This window comes from Tamandua tetradactyla, chromosome 18 (genome assembly GCF_023851605.1).
Source record: "Tamandua tetradactyla isolate mTamTet1 chromosome 18, mTamTet1.pri, whole genome shotgun sequence".
NCBI classification, from domain to species: domain Eukaryota; kingdom Metazoa; phylum Chordata; class Mammalia; order Pilosa; family Myrmecophagidae; genus Tamandua; species Tamandua tetradactyla.
The window spans coordinates 31,747,917-31,767,306 of NC_135344.1; the positions used below are offsets into that span (position 1 = coordinate 31,747,917).

Sequence of the window (19,390 nt, forward strand, 5' to 3'; positions counted from 1 at the left end):
TTTTTCTCTTCCCCCTTTTGGTCAAGAAGGCTTTTTTAATCCCATGATGCTGGGTCCCAGCTCATCCCTGGGAGTCATGTCCCACCGTGCCAGGGAGATTTATACCCCTAGGAGTCATGTCCCATGTAGGGGGCAGTTCAGTGAGTTCACCTGCTGAGTTGGCTTAGCAAGGCCACAACTGAGCAACAACAAAAGAGGTTCTCTAGAGGTGACTTTTAGGTGTATAATTTCTTTATGTATACAGAATATCAAGCCTTTATCTAATATGTGATTTTCAAATATTTTCTCCCACTGAGTAGCCTCTTTACTTTTTTGATAAAGTCCTTTGAAGTACAGACACTATTGCTCCTAAGGAGTTCCCATTTATCTATTTTTTTCTTTTGCTACTTTTGCTTTGGGTGTAAAGTTTAAGAAGCTACCCCCTATTACTAGATCTTGAAGATGTTTCCCTGCATTTTCTTCTAGAATTGTGGTACTGGCTCTTTCATTTAGGTCTTGAATCCATTTTGAATTCATTTTTGCATAAGGTGTAAGGTAGGGATCCTCTTCATTCCTTTGGCTATTGATATCAAATTCTCCCATGCCAATTTATTTAAAAGACTATTCTGTTCAAATTCAGTGGATCTGGGGGCCTTATCAAAGATCAGTTGTCTGTAGATTTGGTGGTCTGCACTGCTGATTCTATTTCATTGGCTTATACTTTGTGTGAATATCATGCTGTTGGGACCACTATGGCTTTATAGTAAGCTGTAAAGTTAGGAAGTGATAGTTCTCCCACTTCGTTCATTTTTTCTTTTTGCAAAAGAGATGTGATAATCCCTCTCTCCATATGTGACTTCCTGAACTGAGATTCCCACTTAGAAAATGTACAGTGATAAAGAATCATGATTCTTCTCTGACCCTGATATAATTTTAGCTCTAGCTGCACCTCCGCTCTTGTTTTTTTTTAGGCTATCTTTAGCTATTTGGACTCTCTTTCCTTTCCAATAAATTTCATAACTAGCTTTTCCAAATCTTCAAAGTAGGTTCTTGTGATTTTGATTTGTATTTGTAGATCACTTTGGGTTAGATTGACATCTTAACATTCAGTCTTCCTATCCATGAGTATGGAATGTCTTTCCATCTCTTTAGGTCATTTTCCTTACAAAAGAATGCCAACTAATCTAGAAGGAATTAAAGAGTTGGAAAATTACCAATGGATATAAAACTAACAAATGCAAATTTAATAGGGAAGTCTCAAAACATAGTCTCAAAATATCTTCCCAGTGGACAAATTTTATTAGATTAGGTAACAGTATTTTATCAGTGTTAAATTTTCTGATTTTGGTCATGAATGGTATTGTGATTATGTAAGAGAATATCCTTGATCTTAGGAAATGCAGAAATAAATACATTTTACCTGGGGGTAGAAGGGCATCATATTTCCAAGTTACTCTCAAATCATTTAGAAAGTTAATGTCTTAATGTATATTATGAGAGAGAGAGGGGGAGATAGAATGATGAAGCAAATGGAACAAATACAAAATAAAAACAATTGGTGAATCTCTGTGAAGGCATAAAGGCATTCAGGGGTTCCTTCTACTCTTCTTGCACTTTTTCTGTGTTAAAATTATTTAAAAATTTAAAAAGCTTTAAAAAAAGAAGTGATCAACTATGTCAAATAATGCTTAAGGATCTAATAAATTAAAATTTAACTTTTGAACTTAGTAATTTGGAGGTTTTGATGCAGATCTGGCAAGAAATCTAATTGGACTGGGTTAAAGAACTAGAAGAATTGAAGTCAAGAATGAGAAGAATTGAAGTCAAGAACTTAGAACACCTTTTGAGAAGATTTGAAGAACAGGGACTTGGAGCACTAGTTGGAGGGGAAGAAGAGTGGAGAGCTCCCCTCCCCGCTCTCTCAAAAATAAGAGAAATAACAGCGTATTTGCATGTTGAGTGCATGCTAGTGATCTGGAAGAGGGAAAACTGAAGATGCAGAGGAGGGAGAATTGATAGAGCAAGACCTTGAGTGGGTGAGAGAAAATGGAACCTAGTGCTCAAGTAGAGTGGTTGTCCCAAGTCCACAGCACAGTTGGTTCTTAGGCATTTGGATGTACATGCAAGTTGTCAGTGCCTTCCAGCCAAAGGCTACCAGAAACACACCTGTAATTGACCAAGTTAGGTTTATTATTCATTGCAACAGGGGAGTTTGTACACTACCACAGGGAACTGTGGAGTGCCAATACCTACTATAGGATTTAGTCTTTGGTTGGGTGATTTTGCTGAGGGTCTATGGAGATAGCTCATTCTAGGTTGGCCACTATCAAGAAGTAGGAACAATTCTATGATTGGGTATCTCAATGCATCTTATCTATAGGGAATGTAGACTAGATTGAGACTTGAAACTGTATTTGGTTCAGAATCAGCAATCGTTTCTGGTCACTTTTGTGGTTTGGATAATGCTTGTTGTTTTGTCTGTGTATAGACATTACAGATTGGCCTTGTTTTTGTCTCAAGCCATCAAGGTCAAAGTGATTTTGTCTGGTGTTGCTGTTCTGTGAAACTGTTTACATTCATCAGGAAAACACCAAATCCTAGTTGTGGGTACCAAGCCAGATCCTAGATGTCAGGGGCTGCTTTTCTTTCTCAAGGCACCTGTGTAGATGGGGAGGGAGGCCTTGAGGACGTTCTGTTTCTCTGTGAGATAGGAAGTTGATTATAGGCAGAGGGTGAGGATGCCACAGAATGTCAGGGATCTGGGAGCAGGAAATGGATCAGAGAGTAACTGGATAGGGAAATGCCAGGCAGCATTAAGGGTTTCTTGAAGTTAGTGATTAAGACTGGTAAGTGAGACTGACAGCCCGATTGTGACTTTTGTCTGTAATCACATTCTGCTGCATGCACTGCAGACTTGGAGTAGGTGGAAAGTTTGATGTGAACAGCGTTGGGGTTTTGTCAGACCATGATGTGAGAGGTCCGAAAGCTGAGTTTGCCATTTTAGTAGCTACATGATCTTCACCTAAGAGTCTACATTAGAAAAGTGAGAAAAATATTAGTACCCATACTTCATAAGATTGTTGTGAAATATAAATAGGAGTAAATAATATGTTACTTAGAATAGTGTTTGGTTTGAGAGAAGCACTCAATAGATATTAGCTAGTATACCTTTTCTCCCCTTAATCCCAAAATCAACATACAGTGTTTCCTGATTTAGTATTCCAACAATAGGGTTAGAATGTGCGGGTCAGGAAAAGATTGAGAAATATTTCCTTTACTGTGTGATTAAACTAAACAAGGAATTAGTGGAGGAAGCAGAACAAAAAGAAATGAAGATAGCAGATGAGGAGCACCACTAGCGCTCCATGTATGGATTTATCTAACAATATTGTCCAAGGGATCAGGTATTCTAGAGTGCACTTTTTTAAGAGACAAGATAATCCAAGGTTTTAAAAGTGCCCTACAGACAGTAGCCTTTAAAAAACAAGATCTTAAAACATTTTTTTGTGCATAGGAAAATTTTAGTAAGAAAATATAAGAAAACACACCTCATTACAATTAATATAGCACAAGAAAGGAATAAATGACTCATATCAACATGAAATTTTTAGACTGATTCCTGGAACTATCTATAGTAAGCCAGTCCAGTATAATATATTCACACAAGGCATTTTCCCTTTACTTAAACTAGGTTATTCATTCCATCTTTTTATCCTAAATAGGAAATGACTCATATTAATTAACACTTAAATTGTATGAAGATTACATTAGACATATTTTTAAGCAAACATCTTAGTAAAATTACTGTTCTAATTCAGCATGTTTCTTTCTTTTTTTTAAGGCTCTTCTGTCTACTCTTTTTTTTTTTTTTAATTTTTTTGGAGAAACCTTCACATACATGCAGTGTGTCCAAAGTATATAATCAGTGGCTCACAACATCATCGCATAGTTGTGTATTCATCACTATGATCATTTTTAGAACATCTGCATCACTCCAGAAAAAGAAATAAAAGGAAAAAAGAAAACCTCATACATCCATGTCCCTTACCCCTCCTTCTCATTGACCAGTAGTATTTCAATTTACCCATTTTTAAAAAATTCCTTATCCCCTCCTATTATTTATTTTTTCTTATCTTTTTACTCATCTGTCCATACCCCGGATAAAAGGAGCATCAGACACAAGGTTTTCACAATCACATGGTCATAACACTGTAAAAGCCATATAGTTATACAATTCAGCATATTTTTCTGACTTCAATAAGCATTAAGCAAACAGGTTTGTAATTACTATAGTTGTAATGTTAAGCTAAAATCCCGATTTCATACCAAATATTTCAATAGTGATTTTTTTTAATGAAAAGCAAAAACCTTTCATCTTTAATTAAAAGAAACAAATAGCTGCTATTTTATTAAATGTTTATAAAACAAACCTCTGATTTTATTCCATTTAGTAGAGGCACACCTAATTGCGTTTTCACACATTGCAAATGGCATTAACATTTGCAGCATTCTTAAAATGTTAAATAATATCTATTTAGAATCAGTATGGGCTGAAGATGTAAAACAAAAATGAAGTAATTTTTTTCCTATAGAATATCACATTGTAACAGTAACTGGAGCGAAAAATCAAATAATGTGCATACCGATATGTAATTATGAATAATTGTATTTTGGTTAATATTCAGAACAAGCATTTAGAAATTTTGTTCCTGCAAAGCAGCCATGTTAGGTAAATATATAGCTATTGTTTCTCAAAATGCTTTTAGATTTTCCTTTAGAACTCTCTAATATGTAAGCTCTCTAATGTGTAAGCTGGTATCACTAGTCAATTATTACCAATTTTATTGGGATTAGAAATGGCATTTTTCAATCTGAACGTTTACCGGGATTCATCCCCACATTTAGTTCTAAATTAATTTTGGTGTTTTTAAAAAAGTTAAATCTACCCTCAGTGGAGAAGAAGCTGTCACTAATGATATTCAAGGGACTGTATCAGAGGAGCATTAAAAAATACCTTAGGTAATAAGGAGAAAAGCCTCTTTGGAATAAGACTATAGTACAGCCTCTCCAGTTAAATATAACTCATTTAGATGTGAAACATGACTGATTTGTTCAGGAAAAAAAATCACATTACTTTGGTCATCATTTATACAATAAATATCTTATACTCCATCTCCAGAATATCTGGAAGTAAAGAAAATGAAAATGTGTTTCTTATAATAAGCAAACTTAAATTTCTAGTGGCCAATAAAAGAACATGGTTGAAGCAATTTAAGATATTTTTATTAAATACAAAATACTATTGTTTTTATACATGGTTGAAAACAATGACTATTTTGTCTGGAGGCAACAGAAGTTCCTATTCCTCTCTCACAATGACAGAGTTAAGCCTGATTTTAGTTCCAGAAAATAATAGGGTATATTTTGCATATTTCCCCAGATCTATCTAATGTAAAGGAATTTTCAAGCATGAAAGATAAATGAAACAGAAATGAAAGACCAGTTTTAGACAATGGCAGTAATTTCCCCTTGGAATTTGGTTAAATTTGGCTTCTTCTCAAAATCTTATACTCATATCCAGAAAATAAATTTCTATTTTAATAACTGTAAAAGAACTGGGTGAGGAAAGATTGTTACCTATAATGGTAAATAGCAAACACAGTGGTGAGAGTGAATAAGAGCACACATCAGTAAAGACATTCACAAATATAATTTTTAACAACTCTCTGATGTAGTATGGGCTACAAAGTAGATTTAAATCATTATGTTTATTTAATGGTAGGGTGCTGGTGGCATTGACATAATACATCTACCCTAAAAGGTGTAGATTCATGGGGAAAATAAGTCAAGCTAAGTGGCAAGGAAGAATAAAACACAGAAAAAGTTATAAATCTGAAAACTTCCTCTTAAATAAAGGTGGTGTTCCCTGCAGCATGGGAAGGATTTATCAGTGGGAGTGCTTCTATTCTGTTAACTGGGGAGAGTATGAGGCAGTTTCCGGCCATTCGTACACATCGGGCAGCAGGGAATCATATTCACTTCGCCATATTTTTTCTCTAATATATTTGGCCTTGTCTTCAGGTTCTGGGTATAGATAAGCCATTTTATTATCATATAGGTATTCTGTAACCTGAAAAACAAATAAGATTATTATGTAGGCTCCAAGTATTAACCTATTAGACAAAAGGTACTATTCCAACACAGGTAAATGAATTTAGAAGGATGACATTGCTTTTTGAAATGAAAAATTACATTGACTCATTTAAAAAAATTCAGAAGCTAAGGAAAGTTAAAAAAAATAAAAAGTTAAAAAATCATCTGTAACCTCGTAAGTTTGACAAGTTTTAAAGTCACTGCTTCCCCCTAAAAAAAGAATTAGCATCTCCCTAATACTTCAATCCAACAAACAATTTAAGTTTCTACTGTGTGTCAGTTTAGTAGACTCCTTACGAACTCTCCCCAGACCACATCCCTCCCCCGACAATCCTGATGAAAGGGTGTGCTTAACTGGCCATGTAGTATAGGAGACCCTACTTCTTGGAGATAACTGACTGAACCAGGGTGAAAACCTAATCCAAAGTAAACCCGATATATGTGCTCTTGCATTTGGATTTAAGAGACATAGAAATTATTTAAAATCAGGTTTTGGACACTACAAATATAAGATCAACTAAAGTGAGGGCTAGAATCTCTACCTGCGACTCAAAATTACCATCATTTAGTGCTAGGCATGTTCTATGTGCTTTACTTGTACTGCCTGTTTTAAGAGTCATTAGAACCTTTTAATGAGATAAGTATTATAATTATTCTTATTTTACAGCTGAAGATATTGAAGATGAGGTATAAGTAACTTGCCCAGGGTAGTTAAATGAGAGCTGTGTTTTAAACCCAAAGCATGTAGAATCAAACAGTTAAGCTTGTCTACCTCCCACCTAAACTGGCTTGAGTGGATTTTTGATCTCGGCAACTACGTGGTGGTAGTGGAAATAAACCCTGTCTTTAGTGTTTTCATATGTAAAATGAGGTAGTATGAAAAGCTTCCTAACAGGGTGACACAGTGTCTGTCACACAATAAGTTCTAGTTTTATTCTAAATTTTAAAAATTGTAGCAATACATGGATTCCATTGCAAACAGTGGAATTATCTCTGTTAAAGTTTCTTATTTCAGCTTTCAAAAAGAAAATTTTAAGAAAATATTTTAAAAAGTGATTCAGGAGCTCACTCTCACTATGTGATGAAAAATGTGTTCAAACATTTTCTATCCTATTGTAGGAAACATATTTTACAAATATATTAATGTAATTGTCTTGAAAAAAGAATATGGAAGGACTTGAACCTCAGTGGCCAACAACGGAGATAAAGACCTGAGATGATTAAAAAATACAAGGGCCAAATAAACATTCACACATCTTAGGTACAGATTTCAGATCAAAGAAAAGGCCAAACTACTGTTCTCAGCTTTTGTACTAACAGGAAAAAAGAAATGATATAAAAAAAAAAGACAGGCAGAGGGCAGGGAATGGTGGTGCAGTGGCAGAGACCTGGGTTCAATTCCCAATGCCTGCCCATGCAAAAAAATGACAGGCAGAAATTTTTGCTTTCAGAAGGATGGAGTGGACATACTTTTCCCTGTTCCTTCCATTAAGTACAACTGAAAATCTTGGATATTATATATTTAAAAATACATTTAAAACTCTAAAGGATGGAGTGAGGAAGGCAGACCAGCAAGGGACTGATGTTGAATACCCTGGGTTTTTGTTTTGCTTCAAACATCCAAGACTTTGAGTTAAAGAAGCTGGCAATTCAGAACTGCCAATAGTCACAGACAACAAAAGCCAAAGGACCAGAAAAGGGGCAGCCTAACAACACAGGACACTTCTGACCCTAACTTCTCTACTCTAGCCAAACACCACATACACACCTTGGGCTCCACCCCAACCCATGCTAGCAAAGGCCAAGTGAGGAGCCTAGACCTCCATCCTTGGAAGACTGTACTGAGGCACCCCAACCCTCCTGTCAGGATAGTGTCAGAGAAGGCCAAGTACAGAAGGGGACTTTCATCCCTGCCCATACCCTTCCACACATTGTGCTGTCAGTGGGGACTACGTGGGGAGCCATAACTTCCAGAGCTCCGAGGTAATAGCAGGTCATCCCTTCCATTCCCTGATGGAATAGTGTGCCAGAGAAGGCCTAATATACGGTCTGAGCTTTGATTACCGCTCAGTGGTGACGAGGTCACTCCCACTGCAATATTAGCAGAGCCTTAGCAGTAACAAGGCTCCCTCTTGTGCATCAATGGAGGCTGAATGGCGAATCTGGATTTCTAACTCCATCTGGAAGTAACTGCTTCCCCTGCCAGACTGGTGTCAGAAAAAGCTGGTTTAAGAGGTTTAAATAAGATCCAGAGTCTCTTAACCTAATATAAAAATGTCCAGGTTTCAAAGCAAAAACAATGATTTGTCATACCAAAGAAGAACTCAAACTATAGGAAAAGACAATCAACAGATGCCAGAACTGAGATGAAAGAGATGTTGAAATGATTCAACAAAGCAGCCATGACAAAAATGCTTCAACAAATGGTTATAAGTACACTTGAAACAAATGAAAATTTAAGACTGAGTAAAGAAATAAAGTTTCAGCACTGAAATAGAAGATATTTAATGAATCAAATGGAAATTTTAGAATGGAAAGCTACAACAATAACTCAATGGATTAGCTAAGCAGAATGAAGTGGACGGACGAAAGAAACCGTGAACATGAAAGATAGAACAGTAAAAGTAACCCAATCTGAACCACAAAGAGAAAACAGACTGAAAAAATAAAACGGTCAGGGCCTGACAGAGCCTTACAAAGAAAGGAAAAAGAGGGGTGGACTAAGGTTTGCTCAGTTTGGCCAGAGACATATACCTACAAATTCAAGAAGCAGAGGAAACTCCAAACAGGAGTAGTCCATGGCAAACCATACCATAATTTAAATTCTAAAAGTAAACATAGAAAAAAATCTTGAAAGCAATGGGAGAGAACATCTTACATACAGAGGAAAAACAATTAGAATGATAGCCAGTTTCTCGAAGCCAGACAAAGATAGCACAATATTTTTCAAGTGCTGAAAGGAAAGAACACTGTCCAGAGAATCCTATACCCAGCAAAAATATTCTCCAGGAATGAATGAAAAATCAGGACATTGTTAGATGAAGGAAAACAAAAGTTTTGTCACCTGCAGACATATCCTGAATGACTAGAGAACTTCTATTAAACAGAAAGGACATGATAAAAGAAGGAAACCTTGGAAAGTCAGGAATGAAGAAAGAACATGGTAATCAAAAATACAGGTAAATATTACTCGCTTTCCTTCTCCTCTTGAGTTTTCAAAATTGTACCACTATCTGATGTGGTTCTACTCAAATATTTTCTCTAAGACAATTATAATGTGGAGGGTAAAGGAACATAAAGGAAGAATATTTAAAATAAATTGTGCCATAAAAAGCTTTTTAAAAATGGCATGTGTAACAATTCCAAAGAGTTAAAATCAATGACAAATAGGAAAATGGCCTTTATATATCAGTACTAGACAAAGATCCTAATTTAAAAATGAGCAAAGGACATGAATAGGCACTTCATTTACTTATTAAATATGTAAGATCTAAAACACAGTAAGTCTATATTGGCAAAGGTATAGGAAAATGGATACACACTCACACTTAAATTGGTAGCAATGTAAATCAGAACATTTCTTCTAAAGAGATATTTGCTAATATGTATCTGAAGGCTTAAGCACATTAATATCTTTTGTTCTTAAGATTAGGAATTTATCTTAAGGAAAAACAATCACATGTGCACAAAGATTTGTTTACAAGAATGTTTACTAAAGAATTATTTAAAAGCTTCAGTGTCCCAAAACAAAGAAATAGCTAAACAAATGATGATATAAAAAAGAGACTATCATGTTGCATTAATGATCACACTGAGAATAATTATTGACATAGGAAAAGGTTAACAATATATAAGCAGAAAAGTGCAGTGTATGAAACCAATTAACATTCATGTGGGTTATATAGTCTGACAGTAAAAATATGGGTAATCTAAAATTTCTTCTTTGTAGCTTTCACATTTACTGCTAATAATTTTGTATTACTCATTTAATAAAAAATGTCATTAAATCTATGCGAAGAGGTAGAAATTATTACTTACTTTAATAGCAATGTTGATAGAAACTTCCTGAATATTAGCAAGTGGTGGGTAAAGTCTCCCCTGGGCTAGCTCTTCATCTGTCAATTGACTCGTCAGTGCCTGTTGTGAAAAACAGCATTTTACTTTTGTCTACTTATTTAAGTAATACAGAATAATAAGGACCTAATAAAATGGAAAAGGGGTTGGAAAAGCAGAGATTTAGTATAGGTAACATAATTCTCATTTTTTGCAGGAATATACTTAAACTGCTGCAGAAATTAAAACTGTACACCATTAAACAATAAAGCCTTACTGGTATATTCTACTTAATACATGCAGGACTTGGCCCCATAACAATCACAACAGTTACTGTGATAATGGACATTAATATTGGTATTAATGTGGGTTCTTCAGAACTCACATTGGAGAGCCTGGAGCACCACAGGCTAGCACTCCAAGTTGACCAGTACTTTTCCATTAAAAAATGCAAGGACTTATATTTTTAGCTATATATATAATACATATATAGTATGTGTGCTGTAAATTTATAAATGTGCTATAATAAAATAATTTTTAAATGATTAAAAATTAATTTTATGTAAAAATAGATGGGCAAATTTAAAAAAGCAATTTGTGGGTACTTCCTTTCCATTTGTAGGAGAGATTTAACCCATCCTCTAGCTCTCTGCTTCTAAATTTTCAGATCCATTCATCTTTATAATCCATCTTTTGTAAAACAGCCACTTACCTTTGCAGCTTCTAGGAAAACATGGTCACTAATATGCCGGATGTCACTGAGAATAACAGCTAAAGCCACACCTACAATACATTTTTAAATAACTTAGTTAGATCACTTTTCTAATTCTGAAATTACTGTGAAAGGACTCAAATACATTTCTAGTTTTAAACAAATAAATGATAAGCGCTACCAGTCCAAACAGCTCCTCCTGATAACAGAGAGCAGTCAAAATAGAAATCTAAATCTCAAAATATAGTCAAATGATACTTAACAACTGCTACAATCCTTTTTTGTCTAAAAGAAACAATTTTAGAAATAGCCTATGGCTTTTCTCAATTTAGTTTTTATATTTACCCCAAAATATAAATGTATACAATTCATTGAGGCTTTTTACAAAAACAGCACTCTCACCTCTATTTCTTGTTTTACAGAGACAACTACTTTTAATTGTTTTAGCTGATAATTTTAATATTTATTTCCCTCCCTCTTATACAACATGCTTATATGTCTTGACTCTACTTGAGTTTTAGAAATTATCCATTGACTCCTTTCTGCAGACAATAAGTGTTTAGCTCTTTTTCACATATCCAACTTTTCCCCTTCTTCCTCAGCCAGCACAGAATTTTGGTCTGATATTTATTATTCAATCAATGTTTATATTATGACTTCACAAATACTAATCACAGTATTTACATTTCCTTTTTTGCCTGGCCTTTTGCTTTCCTAAAAGTTAAATATGGTTTTACTTTTTACCTTTATTTTTTTTTCAGTATTTAACATTATTTCATACTGACACTTAGTTCTCCAAATCGTCTAGTATTTCAGCTACCTCATGTATTCCCTGATTTTATCTTCTAGAATAAATCTCTGTTGAGGCTTTCTATCCAGCTCCAGTCTGGTCTGGTTGTTTTCCATTCCAGACACAAAGCTGTTATCCTGGAAAATCCCTTTATTTCTTTCTAGATTGAATCCATTCCCTAAATCCCACTTCCTGGACGTCTACATTCTCACTGTCGTTTTCTTCTGAGACTTCAATTAAAGAATGTCAAAGACATTTCTCACCTATTTTAGTTTTCTTTTTCTTTTTTTTTCCCCCTCTATGCGTCATTCTGGATAGATTCTTCTGATCTGTTTTGCAGTTTATTTCTTTTCTTTTGTCTAATCTGCCATAAGCCACATCCACTGAGTTCTTGATTTAGATTATATATTTTCAATTTTAGAATTTAGTGGTACTTGGCTGAAATTTTCAAGCTTGCTTTTATCTTAGCAAACATAATAAGCACTTTTTTTAAAGCACTTCTCTGATAATTCCAATATCTGGAATTCCACTGTGTCTGTTTTTGTTGTTTTCTTCCTGCTGATCCCTGCTTGCCTTGTTTATCTCTTTAAGAGCCTCATTATCTTTGATTATTTTTACTGGGGCTATATTTGAAATTTTATTAATGAAAATAATTTGAGGACTGGGATAGTGTAATCTTATTCCAGAGTATACTTTTAATGCTTTTACTGGGTACTTGTAGTTCACTAACAACATAGAACAAAGGCTTGTGGTTCTCCAGATCACCCACAGGATGCTGCAAATGATTATCTCATATGCTAGGGCATAGCCCTTTAGGAGTGTAGTCCAGAGACTACACTCCTAAAGGGTGTATGGTTCCTTTAGGAGTGGTGGTTCCCTAGAATCCTATCCTTGGCAGGTACCAGACTCCAACCCTTGTTCTCTCCCTCTGAAAAACACAGCTCTACCTCTCAGCTACTCTTTCCTTCCAGCACAAAGGAAAGTGTGGCTTCAAGCACACTTTCCAAGCTTGAGTTCTTTTTAATTCCACAATTTCCTAATAACCATTAGTCTTTTGATCTTTTTAAGGTTTTTTATTTCTTTTTGATCCTATTAAGGTTTTTAAAAATTTCAGCCAGTTCTTTTAGTTGTGGGACTGCATAATTTCCAGAGCCTTAATTCTTAATTGCTTCATAAATAGGCTTATCTTTCTGTTTTTAGGCTAATCTTTCTGTTTTTAGGCCTATTTTTGTGCCCACTCTCAGGTCCTTTTGCTTTTCTATATTTATACTGTTAATAACCGTTATTAATAAAATTAGGACTTTGAATTGTTATGTAATTACCTGACAATTTAATAGTAGAGTGTGATATAAAGAAAATGGCCATGTTAAAATCAGCAGAAAAGCATTTTCTTCCATGTCTTCATGCCTTTATGCCAAAAGATATTGTTGAATGGAATACACTGAATTTGAACATTATAACTTCTACAGATTATATCGCCAATGGGAAAGTTTCTATTATACATGCTAGGTCTCAAGAGATAAGCAGAGTAGAATGTTAGACAACCACAACTAAAGAGAGGGGAAAGGAGATGTCACATACAAAACCAGTAGGATATTCAGAGGATAAAAACCTTCTTTACCTGGAGAGTAGTCATGGTATGCCTGCCTGATGCCAACCAACATATGGCTATAAGTCTACTTGTTAAGGTACCTATTTTAGTTTGTTAATGCTGTTGGAAATGGAATATACCAGAAACAGAATGCTTTTAAAAAGGGAATTTATTAAGTTACAAGTTTATAGTTCTAGGGCCATAAAAATGTTCAAACTAATGCATTCAGATAAAAACACCTTGACTCAAAAAAGGGCCAATTCCAAATGTCTATCAATGGATGAGTGGGTAAACAACCTGTGGTATATACATATGATAGAATATTACACAACTGTAAGACAGAATAAAGAAAGTCCTGAAGCACATAACAACGTGGATGAACCTTGAGGACATTATGCTGAGTGAAATTAGCCAGAAACAAAAAGACAAATACTGTATGGTCTCACTAATATGAACTAACATTAATGAACGAACTTTGAGAGTTGAAATTAAGAACACAGGTCATCAGGAGACAGAAATAGGGTAGAGATTGGGCAACTGGTACTGAAGGAATACAGACTGGGCAAAAGGACTGATTGTGAAAATTCAGAAATGGATAGCACAAAACTACCTGATGGTAACACAATAATATAAGTGAATTGAATGAAGCTGAATGTGAGTATGATTGAGGAAGAAGGGCTGGGGCACATACCATAAGGAAAGATAGAGAATAGAAACTGAAATGGCGTAATTTAGGAACACCTTGAGTGGACAATGATGGTGATTAAATGTACAAATAAAAAAATGTTTTTGCAAGAAGAACTCAAGAATGTCAACATTGCAAGCTGCTGAAAATAGATGGTACAGAGGGGAAGTACAATAAAAATGCTAGGGTCTATAGTCAACAGTAACATTGTAATATGCTTCCACTGAATGTAACAAAGGCATTATGTAAGAAACTAAATATTAACAGGTGTGTGGGGGGGAATGGGGGAGGGGTACAGATTATTTGTGAAAGAAAAGGAAAAGTCTTCATATAGATTATAGTGGCAAAGGCATGTTATACACTTAGGTTGGACTGTATGATGTGTGAATAAAACTGTTTAAAAATGAACAGAGAGAAACACTGCAAGAGAAAGCGATGTACCTATTTGCTGTCAGTAGGAAAACTGAGAGGTGCAGCCCCATGGAGGGCAGTGTGGTGGTTCCACAGGAGGCTAGGGGTGGGGTTGCCATATGATCCTAAAACCCCATTGTTCAGTATATACCTAGAGGAACTGAGTGTGGGGACAAGAATGGACATTTGCACACTGGTGTTTATGGCAGCAATGTCTGTGATCCCCAATGGATGGAGGTGGCCTAAGGGTACAACAACTGAGGAATGGAAGGGGGAACTATGGTTTATACACAATGGACTACTCAGTGGCCACAAGAAGGAAGTTGTGAGGCAGGCAACTAGGTGTATGAACTTTAAGGACTGTATGTTGAATGAAATGTCAGAAACAAAAAGACACATATTATCATGCCTAAATCATATGGACTAACTATAATATAAAAACTCGAACTGAAGTAAAAAACATGGGCTATCAGGTTGGTGCCTACTGTAAAGGCCCCTAGATTGTGAGCTCTTACAAGAGGTCAAATATGTTCAGGAGGTGTAACTGCTACTTCTAAACCCTGAGACACCAAGCTGTTTGTTAATAATCTGGTTGTTCTCAGAAACTTCAGGTATTTCTGTGACACGTGAGACTCAGAGCTCTGAAGCGATGAAAGCCAGCAGTACTCCATCTAGGGACTGTTTAAAAAGTTGAAAAAGTGATCAGACTTTGAGTAGAGATATGAATGAGGTTGCTCTGTATGGGACTAAGGTAGATCAGAATACAGGGTAAAGGATGTTATCCATATTTTAAAACTTCAATTTCTGTGAGACTAAAGGGAGAGATGTTTATTGGATACAGAATTTATATTTTGGATAGTACATTTCCTAATGTAACTTGTATTGTCAGTTTAGCTGAACACCATAAGTAAATGGAATCTTGAATAGGGAATGAGATCGTGTTGGTTTGTCCAGGTTAGTGTGATGACCCAATACATCCCAGAGTAATTTGGGCAGTGAATAAAGAAGTATTTGCAAGGTCCCCTTGGTGAACTGGGGAGAAATAGAGGAAATATCCAACTCCCCATTTGGAAAATTCCTGATATTGGTCAAAAGCAGTGGGGGCAACCAAATCAATAGGCCAAGCCCTCGATCTTGGGGTTCAGTCCTATGAAACTTATTCTTGCAAAGGAGAAGTTAAGCTTACTTATAATTATTCCTAAAGAGTCAACCCCAGAGAACCTCCTGCTGCTCAGATGTGGCCTCTCTCTCTAAACCACCTCAGCAGGTGAACTCACTGCTTCCCCCCACATGGAACATGACTCTCGGGGTGTAAATCTCCTTGGCAATGTGGGATAGAATGCCTGGGAAGAGCCGGAACCTAGCATCATGGGATTGAGAAAGCCTTTTTGAACAAAAGGGGAAAGAGAGAAATGAGACAAAATAAAAGTGTCAGTGGCTGAGAGATTTCAAACAGAGTCGAGAGGTTATCCTGGAGGTTATTCTTATGCGTTATATAGAGATCTCTTTTTCGTTTATGGTGTATTGGAGAGCTGGAGGGAAGTACCTGAAACTGTTGAACTGCATTCTAGTAGCTCTGATTCTTAAAAAAGACTGTATAACTATATAGTTTTTACAATGTGACTGTGGGATTGTGAAAACCTTGTGTCTGATGTTCCTTTTATCCAGAGTATGGACAGGTGAGTAAAAAAAATATGGATAAAAGATATTTTACCCCTTATATAAATAAATAGGGGAGGGATGGGGTAAAAAAAAATGGGTAGATTGAAATACTAGTGGTCAATGAGGGGAGGGGGAGGGGGCATGGGATGTATGAGTTTTTTCTTTTTGTTTCTTTTTTTGGAGTGAGGTAAATGTTCTAAAAATGGTGATGGTGATGAATACACAACTATGTGAAAATATTGTGAACCACTGATTTTATACCATATGCGAAGATTTATCAATAAAAATATTAAATAAAAAAGAAATGAAGAAAACTGGCAAGACATTAAATAGCAATCATTCTATTTGATGCTTGAAAAACTTTGCTTTGAGTAAAATTTTGTGATATTATTAGATGCATGACATTAGATAAAAATTCTAGTGTATTTGTCAAATCACACTCTTGTTTAGTGAATAATATTTACACAATCATGACTTTTAGATTCAGAATCAATCCACAGACAAAGCATGAAGACAAAAGAACACAATATAAATATTAACAACAACAAAAAACTGGAAAGAAAATCACCCTCTATAGTGTAGAAAATTGAAAGATGGAATGAAAAGAGATAAGAAGGTGTTACAGCAGATATTTTCACTTTTCACTGTGGCAAGCTAAAAAAAACTATCTTGTTACTAACAAAAGCTCTTTAAGTTTGTTACATAAAGATAAATCTAAAAGTAATAAAAACTGAGTGGTAGAGAGGGGAAGCAAGATATCAGAAGTTACATGTATACTACTACTTGTGTTTCATAGTGGGAAATTCCTATAGTCTAGAGTTGATGACTCAAGATAAAGATGAAGAGTATCAATTTCAAAGGTAACCACAAGAAAAACTCAACACAAACCACTGACAGTGCTTATATTTGAGAAGTATAAGTTTAGTTAATGATATAAATTAATCTTAAGAGAAAACAGAGCAAATATTGAACTTGCTGAATTTCTTAAGATTCCTTATGCATTCATACTAAAGTTGTGTGTGTGTGCATAATATATATAAATACTTCAGGAAATTCTTTGGAATTTAGAATTATAATGAGTAACTAAGCATCTAAGAGCTTCCTGAATTATTTTATGTAATAAATAATGGTGACATTTACCTGGAAAGATATATGCATTGTTTCCTTGACCTGGCATAAAGTATCGCCCATCACTGAGCTTCACTGGCTCAAATGGACTGCCACTTGCAAACAAACACCTTCCCTGTCAATGAAATGAAAAGACCTTAATTTTGTTACTTTATATAGACTTGAAAATTAAATCCTGTAGTAAGGAAGACCAGTATATTACTTGGACACAGGACATAAATGATAATGTGACAAAATCCTTTCATTAAAATTCTTTTCTTAGCATGAGGTTCATTTTATACATAGTATACATTCAAATAAGGCTGAAAAACATCAATAAACTTTTAAAAACCTGAAAAAACTTCTATGTCCATTAAAATTTTTTTAAATATAGGTAGTGAACAAATATTCTAAATAATAAAGATTAATGTAAACATATGAATGAATAGGGAAAACAATAAAAATTAAATTGCTACCTCTGCTGTTTCTGGTTTATACATATTAACTCAGTTAATTTAGACCTCATAAAAATCTTATAAAATGCAAATCAAACCCACACATCACACCCACTTGAATGGCTGTTTTTAAGAAATGGAAAATAAGTGCTGGTGAGGATGTAGAGAAATAGGAACTCTAGTACCTTGTAAGTGATGCAGCTGCTGTGGAAAACAGTTTGGTGATTCCTCAAAGAGTCAAACACAGAACTACCATATGACCCCACAATCCCAGTTCTAGTTATCTACCTCAAAGAACTGAAAGTAGGGACTCTAACAAATATATACACACCAATATTCATAGTGGCACTACTCATAACAGCCAAAAGGTAGAAGCAATCCAAATGTTCAAATGGATAAACAAAATGTGGTATCTACATGTAATGGAATGTTACTCAGCCATAAAGAGGAATATAGTGCTGATATGTGCAAAAACATGGATGAACCCTGAAGATACCACGTTGACTGAAAGAAGTCAGACACAAAAGGACAGATATCGCAAGATTCTACTGATACAACATAACATGAATATGTAAATTCATGGAGACAGAAAGTACAGCACAGGTTACTGAAGGGCTGGAGGGAGGGGCAGTGAGGAGTTAACACATAATGGATGCAGAATTTCTGTTTGGGGTGATGGAAGGTGGTAAGGTTACCATAACAATGTGAATGTGATTAATCCCACTTTTGTATGCCTAAAAGTGATTGAGATGGTCAAGTTTACGTTGTACAGAAGTTATCACAGTTGAAAAAACTAGAGAAAGAATAATGAGACAGTGATAATTAAATACAATACAATATCCTGGACTAGATCTGATAATGGAGGAGAAAATACCTAGCTGGACATTATTGTGACAGCTGAAAATAATGGAAAATATACTGCATGCTTTACATCAATGTTAAATTTTTTGAACTTGATAACTGTACTCAATGTGGCTATGTAAATAAATATCCTTCTTAGAAAATAAGAACAAGGAATATCCTCATTCTTAAAAAAGTTAAGTGTTCATGGAGTATGATGTATGTACCCTACCCTTAAATGTTTAGGAAACAGATAGATGAAAGAAAGAAGGAAAGGGAGAAAAAAAAGAATGAAAAGATATAACAAGAGGGACAAAATATTAAATGTTGGTAAATCTGGATAGGAAGGTATATTGGAGTTCTCCGTATTTTTATATTATTTTTGCAACTGTCCTGTAAGTTTTCAAAATATATATTTTTAAATCTTAAAAAAGATTTAGGCATAGATAATAAAATAGTGAAAATACTGAGGGGAAAAACTCCAAAACCTTATGAAGTTATCATCATTTCCATTTCACTGTTTAAAATAATAAGAAACCTAAGGCTTAGAGAGAATTCTAGTACAGTGCATAAAATCACACATCAAAAACTAAAGCAGTTAAACGTGAATCCAGGTTTTATATAACTCTAATATTCATGGTCTTTCTACTATGTTATAATGCCTCCCAGCTAGAAAATTTATGGAACATGCATAGTATAACCATACTATCATCCCTGAAAAAATAAAAGGCATGCTGCCTTGTTGAAGAAAAACACATCTCTTAAATTGTATCCAATTTTAGAACTGTGTTCTATAATGGCATATAATCAATTTTACTGGCTCATTCAGTATTTTTAACAGAACCAGATGCCTGTGCAATTAAAATTGTACCTGCAGATAGCTGTATAATTGGCTGTTTATATCATTCCCTATTTGTGACAAAAATTTTGTTTCTTTGCAGATTAGGGTTAG

General features: G+C 34.9%; 1 protein-coding gene across 2 annotated transcripts in view; it reads right to left on the reverse strand.

Moving 5' to 3' along the window:
* Positions 1–3,491: 3,491 nt before the first annotated feature.
* Positions 3,492–19,390, reverse strand: part of ME2 (malic enzyme 2) — a 120,117-nt gene continuing 104,218 nt past the window's right edge. For both annotated transcript variants that reach the window (XM_077135453.1, XM_077135452.1), the window contains 4 exons: positions 17,177–17,279; positions 10,898–10,968; positions 10,171–10,269; positions 3,492–6,109 (listed from right to left, as the gene is read on the reverse strand). In XM_077135453.1, coding sequence (XP_076991568.1) covers positions 5,942–6,109; positions 10,171–10,269; positions 10,898–10,968; positions 17,177–17,279 — 441 coding nt within the window. In that variant the 3' untranslated portion in view covers positions 3,492–5,941. The remainder of the gene's footprint in view (positions 6,110–10,170; positions 10,270–10,897; positions 10,969–17,176; positions 17,280–19,390) is intronic.